This window comes from Chiloscyllium plagiosum, unplaced genomic scaffold, assembly GCF_004010195.1.
Source record: "Chiloscyllium plagiosum isolate BGI_BamShark_2017 unplaced genomic scaffold, ASM401019v2 scaf_15420, whole genome shotgun sequence".
NCBI lineage: Eukaryota > Metazoa > Chordata > Chondrichthyes > Orectolobiformes > Hemiscylliidae > Chiloscyllium > Chiloscyllium plagiosum.
Window position 1 is genome coordinate 6041 of NW_025211942.1, and position 10472 is coordinate 16512.

The window sequence follows — 10472 nt, forward strand, 5'->3', positions numbered from 1 at the left end:
TGTTAACAGATTCTCAATAAATAATGCTGCCAAGATTAAATCGTCAGAAATAGTGATTGTTAATTGAAGTGAAATTAATTGCAACCCCATTAAATTAGTGGATTGCTTTTAACGAAAATCATAAATATATGAAAAATGTGGTTTGAAAATGGAGTATGGGGAGCACATTATGTAATATAGACAATTCAGTTTTATATTGTTTATATATGGATGCTATATCCATATCATCAGTTTTATATCGTTTGATTCTACCTTTACGAGGCAACAAACTACCATGACTGTGGAGGACACATTCTCCATGTACCTTTAACCTCATGAGCATTTCAAGAAACGCATTATCAATTGTTACATATTCCATACAAGAAATATTCCAATCCCGGTGAACCAATTAATAAAAATTGCAACAATTGCTTTAAAATTTGTATTCGCACAAGAAAATGTGCAAGTTTCCAAATCGAGACTTCAATGTGAAAGAAAAGCTCCAGATTAAAAGTAGCACTGTAGAAACAAAATTCCCATCATTCATATGCAATTGACCAGATATTTCATCCCACCCCATCCCAGAAATTCAACTGCAGACAAACCAAACAGTTTTGGACAATAGAAAACATTTAGAAGAAAGATTAGTCTAAACAAATAGTTTGCACTGCAAACTTTCTTAATAAGTTATATTCTCTCATCACTGAATTCTCAATAGGGATAAAAATACAAGCCCAATGGGCTGGATAAAATTTTAATGTTTCGACACGTACGTCATCAAATTTCGCTTCACCTTGGCATTAAAATGCTATTTAAAAAGCCTAGATAAAATAACTGTCATGTCAGTGCAACCTAATTATATGCAAATGTGTATTATTGGCCTGTCACTTAATCACTTTTTAAATCATATTAGCTTTCACGAGTCAAATGAAATTAGTTAGCCCCTCTCCCTCGCTCTCCACTGAGGAAGGAAAAGTGTGCGTTTACCTACAAGGACTGTATTCATATCACAATGATGCAAATTCTAGATTAATAATTTTTTAAAAGTTAACCAAGCAAGACTCAAAAGGGCTGCCATTTTCCCTCCGGCCGCTGGGTCTCCGTTTGAACAGCGACGTGCACTACGTGCTGTAAACATTACAGTGTCAAGTCCATGCTAGCTCTCTGCTATGATTGATGGGCGGAGAAACCGGCCGGCGCGCTCCGCAGTCCATTCCATTACTCCTGCCCACGGGCTGATCGCAGGGGGTGGGGAGTCAGCACCGTTTCTTAACGTGCAACTTTCCGCCCCCTTGGAGCAAGCTTCGACGGGGAAAGGAAGCTAAGCTGAGCAGCAGCAGCAGCAAGTTGCAGGTGGACAAGGCAACTAAGTGAGTGAGTAATAATCAGACTGAGAACCAGAGATCGCTTGAAATGGGGCAGACGCAATCAACGAAAATAGAAGAGGCGCAACTTCTAAAAATCCAATCGTATCCGAGACTGGATTAAAAATAAATCAAACAGGCGTGGCCAAACTTAGAAATGAGTGACAGGCACATGGCAGTCAAATGGTTGGTTTTGAAATGTTTTGACCCAACTTTTGGTTGCAAGGGTGGGTAGATGAGAAGAAGGGGGTGAGGTACAAAAGAGGGAAAAAATGGGGTGCGCTGGAAAAGGCGGGAGGGGGTTGGAAAGGAGGGAAGTGGGAGTAAAGAAAGAGAGGGAGGGACGAAGAGGAGGTGGGGTGAAAGGGGGCGAGGTGGGGCAGCCGGTCTGCAAACTGCGCTGTCCGAGCACCGGCAGCAGTGCCCGGGCCGGCGGCGCTGAGTGACAAGTAGCTACACCAGCCGCACGTCTTGTTGCCACTGTCAGCGTTCTTTAATGGAATGTTTATAACGTGGAGCCACCAATCGGTGTGAACGGTAGGCGGGCCCTAGCTCTGAGGGGGGCGGGGCCCGGCTCAGCCCGGGCGGCGAGAGAGAGAGAAGCAAAACAATTGTAATCAGCAGGAACGCCGGCTCGCAGAGTGGAGGGGTGGCTTCTTCCTCCCTCTCTCTCTGTCTGTCTGCAAACATCAGAATCTGACACGAATGTAAAATTGCATTAGCCTCTTCCGTGAGGGGAAAAAAATTATAGGCGCCTAGTTTGTAGTTCATCTCGTCACTCTTTCCCCCCCCCCCTCAAAAAGCAAGACCATGAGCTCCAAACGCCTTCCAAAAAAATATAAAGTTGTAGGGACTAAGGTTTGCGCGCCAAGTTCATCCGGCGAAGTCAGAGTTTCTGGAGTGATACAGGCTTGTAAGAACGACCCTGCGAGCAATAATTTATACACAATCATGTTAGACGATGGCTCTCTCAGAGAGTATGCAGAAGAAGAAATAATCTGCATCGATGTCAAAGTATCTGGAAAAGGAAAATCCGGATATAATCAAAAGGTATTTAAACATCTGTTCATTTCATTGCACAAAAGGTTAAATGGTTTCCACCGATTGCAAAGTCGATGCATGATTTTATTTTTTTTGCAATCAGACATATTACTTTTTTATATTTGGAATACATATTGAAACTAAGATGGCGCCTGAAGTGCACGTCCAAAGTTTAAAGAGAGTGGAGCAAGGAAACCGGTATAATTAAATGCCCACCTCCAGCGAGACCAAACGCCTGTTACACTGGTGTATTATTAGTGTCGGTCCCATTTTTGAAAGTAAACATGTCAATCTAGATACAGCATATTCCTTGGAGCGAACTGTCCAAACAACTTTGCCACTTGTGGACTTGTCATTTCAATATCTGGACATTGGGTTTTGTCCAGTTTGACTTGGCAACAGGCAGGCCTGCAATAGGAAAACTAACCGAACGTTTTGGGTTGATTTGCCTGATGTTTACTTGTGGAAAATAAAGGATTCTTCTTTAGAAAAACGTTTCATTTGCCGCGGCGGAGGAAACAAAAAAAAGTCATTAAGCTCTGGGTTTTATAAAATTGCAGATGCTTCTGAACTGCAAAGGCAGTGAATCGGTGGCGGCTTTGCAAGAACGAGAAAAGAATGATGTTCCTTTAAGATCCCCAGAGCCACGCGGCCTGACAGCCAAAAAACCCGAAGACCGGTATCTGGAAAACAAATGTAACAGAACTCGCGAGGTGGAGAAGGAGCACACGACCCTCCCCCTTGGCTCGGTGTCAGAACAGAAACGCCTCCTTCCTTCGGCAAACATCGACGTTCCTCAGAGGTAGGCTTTCTCTTTTTGTTTTGCAAGCGTTCCGAGCTACTTTTCGGATATCTAGGAACGGATGAGGTCAGATTGCATCCTCAAATGGAACTAACCACGGCACATAACGTGTTCTGAACGTATTGAACAAATGTTCCTATCTTCCGCTCCCCTCAACGTGTATTTTTTCCCCACCCGGAATGGGAACGCCCACCTTTCATACTCTGGAGTGTCGACCCATTTGTAGATCACGACTTATCAGTTCGAGTGTCTACTCGAGTAAATACACCATTGTACTTATCAACTGCTGAAATGTAAAAATCACTTGACTCTCCAGTTTTATAAATTTTGTCACGGTGTACTTTGGTCTTGCCTTGTATCACTATTAAGGTTCCAATGGCATTTATTGTGGTCAGACATTAGTATAACATTGATCTGTCACTTTTTTAATTCATTATTTGGATCTTCTGGTTGTAAGGGTACTTCAGTCAATCATGATCTGTCACCAGCATTTTATGTTAGCTACAATTACTGTGACTGCACTGCCAGTATTTCGAATAGTCATTGCCACCAACTTGAATGCTGAAGATATTGATATATGAGATGAAGCAGTTGACCTGTGCAGATGAAGGTGGCTACCAGAAAAATAGTGATGATGCTGAAGACACACTTATGGTTACTTGGTTCAGTGAAGCAATTACTTTAATTTCTTTGAGCTAAAGCAATAGCATCTACAAAAGTGCGGTGGTTGGAAAGCCCAGTGATTAGTCATTCAAATTTTTTTAAAAGAAGATAGTGAAAACTCATTTTATAATAGCAGAGAGGACTGGTTATGTGGCTGTTTAAATTATTTTGGTTGTAGAAGCAGCTTGTTCTACTTAAGAATTCCAATTGTGGTAAGTGATTTGAATGCAATTGTCTTTTAAATTAGCAATATTTATGATTTATATTTTACAATTGCAAGTAAACAAAAGAATTTTATGTTAAATTTGGTAAAGTCTGGCTAATTAATAGGTCTTATGTCCTGTGCACCTAATATTCTGCTATACTTCAAATCTTGTTCATTATTCAAAGTAAACTCATGCACTTCACAATCCAAATACAGTTGACGAAGAATATTCTTTTTTCTCTTCCACACTGAGATTTGAAGAAACTTCAAGACCTTCACTACTTTAGAAGAGAGTGAAGACATATATCTGGGTTTAGAGATCATCAGAATGCCTAAAGAAAAGAGGTTGGTGCCCAGGCCTTAATACTGTTGGGGATTTACATCTGGCACAGGATTCACCATCTGGCCAACTCCTGCTGGTGTCATCCAAATTGGAGATGCAGCTAAAAATGCAAAAAAAGTACTTCTGCATAACCATTGGATTCTGGCTGTTCATGCCATCCCACCATAATTGCACTAGAGCATCCATTGGTCAGGTATGTCAAGCTAGTCAAAAAGTTGACAGCCAAGTGATAAGAGAATAGACATGCAGTTTGGCAGAATAAGCTGACTGTGTAGCTAAGCTTATCACAGTGGTCAGGGACATCATCATCATTCCTTATAACTCTGTGCAATTGCCAGTCAAAGCTTTCATTTTACTGCTAACTGCCAGTCAGTAGAAATAGTGGAATTAGTTCCAATCAAATTCCACAAACACTCAGTGCTTTTATATTGTATTTAAAGGTTTCAAGTGTTTCTGCAATATCATCCAGTCACCTTCAGAATTCACTTTTTAAGGAAAGAAAACCAGTGGTTTCTGGATTTTTTTTTCTTCTTCTGCATTGCTAATCTTGCTATTTCACAAGGAAAAAGAGTTGAAGTTTTAAGAAATATTTCTCTTCAGTTAGTCTTAAAGTTGGCTTAGAATATTTCTCTTCAGGAATTTTGTTTGTAGGTGTAGTATCTGAATTATATACCGGAACTTAAAACCTAACACATCTTTCGTCTCGGCATGTTATTACCAAAGCCATGCTCTAGGCGGAGGACGAATAGAGCAACACCACGGGAGATCAATTGTATGTTGAATTAAATAAAATCCAAAACAATTTAAGGAAGTTCTTAAGTTTGTAGCATATATGTATGTGTAATATTGATGTAGTGTATGGAACACCTGAAATTTTACTAAATTTTGCTTTGAAAAAACAAGAAGGATTCATATTTACCTTTTGAAACCTCCATATTCTTGACTAAGTTCCATCGTTTCATACTATTCTTATCATCTATTGAATGTCTAATGTTTTCTGGTTCCTATTTTAATGATTTATTTAATTTGTCAGTGCACCTTAGCTTTGAGTTTATCATTTGAAACATTTTCTCTGGAGAAATGTTGCAACTGAAGTCTTCATGTGTCCATTTAGGGTGCTTCATTAATACATTGTAATATAGGTAGTCTTGTTGCACCTGAGACAAATAACATGTAAAAGAAGGGAAAACATTGATCAGTAGTGTGTGAGCGTTTTGTTTAACTTTTGAAGTTTTCTTATGTGTATTTCTGTGTTATATGCCTTATTAACTTAAAATTGCACATAACTTGGATTTTAATTCTGCTTTTAAGCATGAGCTTCCAGTATTGCAAAATCATTGATATAACTCAAATTATACCTAGCCCCAATAAATCTTTAAACTGCCACTCAAAACTAGATAATTTCTTCGCAACATTAAAACGTACACTGAATACAGGAATGATTTGGAGATGCCGGTGTTGGACTGGGGTGTACAAAGTTTAAAAATCACACAACACCAGGCTATAGTCCAACAAGTGACCACCTGATGAAGGAGCAGCGCTCCGAAAGCTAGTGCTTCCAATTACACCTGTTAAACTATGGCCTGGTGTTGTGTGATTTTTAACGGAATACAGGAAAGTTGATGTTTATGGTGTATTAACACTTCAGTTTTTGGGGTTATTACTATACTTTACACAATTTTAATGCATGTTTAGGAAAAAAAATCTATATTGGACTGAAAGATTGAATATCTCCAAAATAAAGCAAATAGAGACTGCTTTCTCCTGGGAAATCTGCTTGTTGGGCTACGGCTCTGTATTCATCCTGCTTTAACACTAGAACTGCAGCATCTGAAGTGTATAGCGTCATAGAGACATTGTCATAGGGATGCACAGGTTTGGTAGGTTAAAAGTTCTAGAAGTCATGCTTGTGCCAGTGGGGGAATTACAACCTATGTCCAAGTTGGTGTAGTGTGTGTTTTGAGAGAAACTTGGAGGCAGTGTTGTTCTCATTTACATGTTGTGGTTGTGCTTCTGCATAGTGGAAGTTGCAGGTTTCTGCTGAAGAAATGTTAAAGGGTTGGAACGCTGGTTGATATTATAAATTGTATCCGTGGGACAACAGCAGTGAGTGGCTGGGTTGCCTTGATTTGGGTATGATTGAGTATCTTGAATATTCTTGGAGCTGTAACAACTTCTACTAGTAGTGATAGTCCCATCTCAATCCTGACTTGCATTTTGTAGCCGATTGCAATACTTTGAGGATTTGCAAAACGAGCCATACACTGCCTCCAGCCACTGAGCTAGTGACTGGTCTCAACTATGAGTTTTTCGTCAATAGTGACTTCCAAGATGTCAAAGTCAAGTTTAAGGTAAGGTTGTTGGACCTGAAAATAGTCAGTACTCAATTAATATGAATGTTACTTCCCCCTTTATCAGCCTAAGACTGGATATTATTGAGATCTTATAACATTGAGTGTGGTCATTTTTTTCTCTGAATTTTAAATGAAGGTGATACATCAGTAATCAAGTCCACCTTCGATCATTTGACAGAGAGAAAAATCATTGATGAAACTGAAAGTAGTTGGTTGTTGGATGGTGATGTGCTAAAGTAGCAATAATTAAATGAAAAAAAGAAATGGGCAACAAAATTGGGTGTTAATTCCGAACCAACCAATTTATGCAATGATCTTCAACATTTGTACCACCTTTGCTGCTTCATAATCAACTATTTCAGGCAACTATTAATTTACCAGAGTGGCACGGTGGTTCAGTGGTTAGCACTGCTGCCTCACAGTGCTACGGACCCGGGTTCAATTCCAGCCTCCACTGTCTGTGTGGAGTTTACATGGGTTCCCTCCGGGTGCTCCAGTTTCCTCCTACAACCCAAAATGTGCAGGTTAGGTGAATTTGTCATAGTGCTAAATTTCCCATTGTGTTCAGGGATATGTGGATTAGGTGCATTAGTCACAGGTAAATATAGGATGGTGGGCTTGGGGAGTGGGTCTGCGTGGGTTACTCTTCAGAGGGTTGGTGTGGAATTGTTGGGCTGAAGGGCCTGTTTCCACATTGTAGGGGCTCCTATCGGTATAGACATCGTTTGTAAAAGTATCACTTTTAAACTTATTAGGCAAGCCATATATTTTGTTCAGTTTACTACTTTATTTTTAATGGTAATGTCTAATCAGTCTATCATGTTAGTGGTGTGTTAGTTGTTGTATTAAGGATATACAGGTGAAGGGCATTGATCAAGTAATGTGAGTACATCTGGGTGGGGGCTCCTCTCTGAGCCAGAAGGCCTGGGTTCAGGTCCCACACTGCACCAGCGTGTATAATCTCCTCTCTGAACTAGTTGGTTGGAGAAACTATCAATTATATCTTGGAAGTTTGCATTTGTTAGGGAGTAAGCCAATAAAGGCAATGTTACTGTGATGGTGCACTTGGAAAGGAGGAGCTGGGAGACCCTGATATTGCTGTCCCTTGTATTAAAGCTTGGGTGTTGGTATCTGCTGCTGCTTCCTATGTTGTTTGCAGACCAAAGGGGATCTCCCTGATTCTTGAGATAATATGAAGAAGTTTTCATCAGGCGTCCACATGATTAATGTTTCTGTTGTCTCCACTGAATGGCATGAAGTTCAGAGCCATTGCTGAGCAAGGGACGTGACTGTTAGCCATTCATACTCCTTTATAATTAACTAGCTTCTGCAGCTGCCTTTGCATAAATGCCAAGCTCTGAGTCAGTCCAGAGGTCCATAGATATTGAGTTTTTAGCTAAGTTCACAACCAGTAGAAGGTATGTATCTTGATATGGTTTCATCTTCAGTTGAAGTGGCTCCCTTGAATGAACATACAATGGTATTCAATTACAGTATAAATCTTCCAATGACTTGAGATACTTGAGAATGCAAAAATTGTGGAAGTCACCCAACTACGGCAGCCATCTTAGTGTAGTATTGACTTTTTTTAAAAAATGCAATTCTAGAAATATTATATTGCAAAACAATCCATGTATAAAGTTAAGAATATGATTTGCCATCACTGGGATTTGATTGAACTTGCTTTTATAATATGGTGAATGAAAATGGAAAATGTTGTTCCTTCGTCTGGGAAGCTCAGAAAATAAAAATGTGGTTAAAACTACTTAAGCTGCTGCGATGCTAGCTCTTCTAGAAGAAATAGATGTGGAGTTTTCCTTTATCAAATATTTTATGGGAAAGTCTATGTAACAGGCCGTTGAGAATATTTTGTCTGTTGAATGGTAAATGGAGAATCGCTTCCAGTGGGAAAACTGTTTTTCAATATAAAATGTGCAAAAAGATTAAGGTTTTGACCTTGCTAGCATAATAGAGACACTTAAAAGAACAGAAATCTTCAGGATGAAATGGGTTGAATCAAGTTGTCTGTTGTCAGCTTGCTTTATAAACTAAAATACTCTCACAAAGAGACTACTGGATGCCTGAGAAGATGGACATCTTGTAGTATGTGGTGTGCAGAATGTGGGTAATTATTTTTCTCATTTTCTTTTTTTTTGTTCAAAAATATTGTCAGTGTTATAAAGTTTTGATTTTTTTTTTAAAAAAGGATGCATAATGGCATGTCAGTTATACTAAGGAGAGGTAGATTAAAGGATATTCATTAAGTAACTTTTTTATTATAGCAAACTTTGTTTTAACTGGCATTCTATGAACCGGCACTCTCGATAAACTGGCAAAAGTTATGCACCTCAAATACCGCAAAGTCTACTATTATTCTGTCCAAATATTATAAATTTAAAAATCCATTTACCTTTCTGTAAATATACTTGTTCAATTGAATGGCCACACAAAATATCAACAGTTGATTCAATTTTGAGCCCGTTTCTTATCCACTACTGCAATGTCCGAGTAGTCAGGTGAGGGTGTGAATGAGAAGGCTCTCTGCTGGTAGGTTTCATTTAAGGCAAAATTGTATTATTATTTAAGTGATCTGTGCTGTAAATGAAATAAAAGTAATGTATATACCTTCTGCATTACACTTCTATAACTTAATGTTTCTATTATTTATGTGGACCTCTTGATCATCCGGAATATTTGATCAACCAGCACACTCCTGGTCCCATAGGTGTCAGTTAATAAAAGGTTTGCTATGTTTCTTGCGACGTGGGTGTTGCTGACAAAGCTAGCATTTGTTGTCCAATCCTAATTGCCCTTGAACCAAATGACTAGGCTATTTCAGAAGGCAGTGTGGAAAAGCACAGCCGATTAGGCAGTATCTGAGGAGCAGGAGAATCAATGTTTTGAGCATAAGTTCTTCATCAGGATTCCCAATGAAGAGCTTGTGCTTGAAACGTTGATTCTCCTGCTTCTCGGATGCTGCCTGACTGGCTGTGGTTTTCCAGCACCACACTCTTTGACTCTGATCTGCAGTGCTCACTTTCTCCCTGCTGCAGAAGGGTGTTTAGACTCAATTGCATTTCCCAGAGGGCCGGAGCAACATGAAGATCAGACCAAGTAAAGGGACGCTCCGTGAGGTATCAGTGAGTTAGATTGCTTTTCTTTTTACAGCAATCGATGATAGTTGTCATTACTGAAACTGGTGTACATTGCAAAATTAGTAATTTAAGTTCCACCAGCTTCCATTGTAGGATTTGAACACTAGAGCACTAAATCAAATTTAAAGCGAAAGATTGGAGTCTGGTTTCCTACTTCACCATCTGACATCAGACATCTCAACATAAACAGCTGTAAAGTCAAATCAAACAAACGTGAAAGCATTACCATATCCACTAATTTGAATTTGAAGCCCCACCCTCTTTTTAGAACTCCTGTCTACATATATTGGGAAAATCATGTTGACATCAACTTATCAGCTGCATACATCACAGCCCAAGTCACAAAGTTCAGAATTTAGCCCATGAGCCAAACTGAAATTTAGTGTTCCAGTGAGGTGTTTTTAAAAGGACCAGGTCTTCAGCTATAATTATGTACTTTTCCCAAAATGTATACATTTCTATTATCAGTTCTATTGTTCTAAGAGACCTGCATGAACTTGTTGTGTGGTGATTGTACTATCTTATCAACAGTAGCATCTCCACTGGCAGGAGAATTAGTGCATTTT

The 10472-nt window shown here is 39.3% G+C and overlaps 1 protein-coding gene across 1 annotated transcript; it reads left to right on the forward strand.

Moving 5' to 3' along the window:
- Positions 1 to 1737: 1737 nt before the first annotated feature.
- LOC122547201 (zinc finger protein 704-like) lies at positions 1738 to 5873 on the forward strand. The gene is made up of 2 exons (XM_043685820.1): positions 1738 to 2393; positions 2945 to 5873. Exons 1-2 carry the CDS (start codon positions 2154 to 2156, stop codon positions 3188 to 3190), a joined length of 486 nt encoding a protein of 161 aa, XP_043541755.1. The 5' UTR covers positions 1738 to 2153; the 3' UTR covers positions 3191 to 5873.
- The last annotated feature ends 4599 nt before the right edge of the window (positions 5874 to 10472 follow it).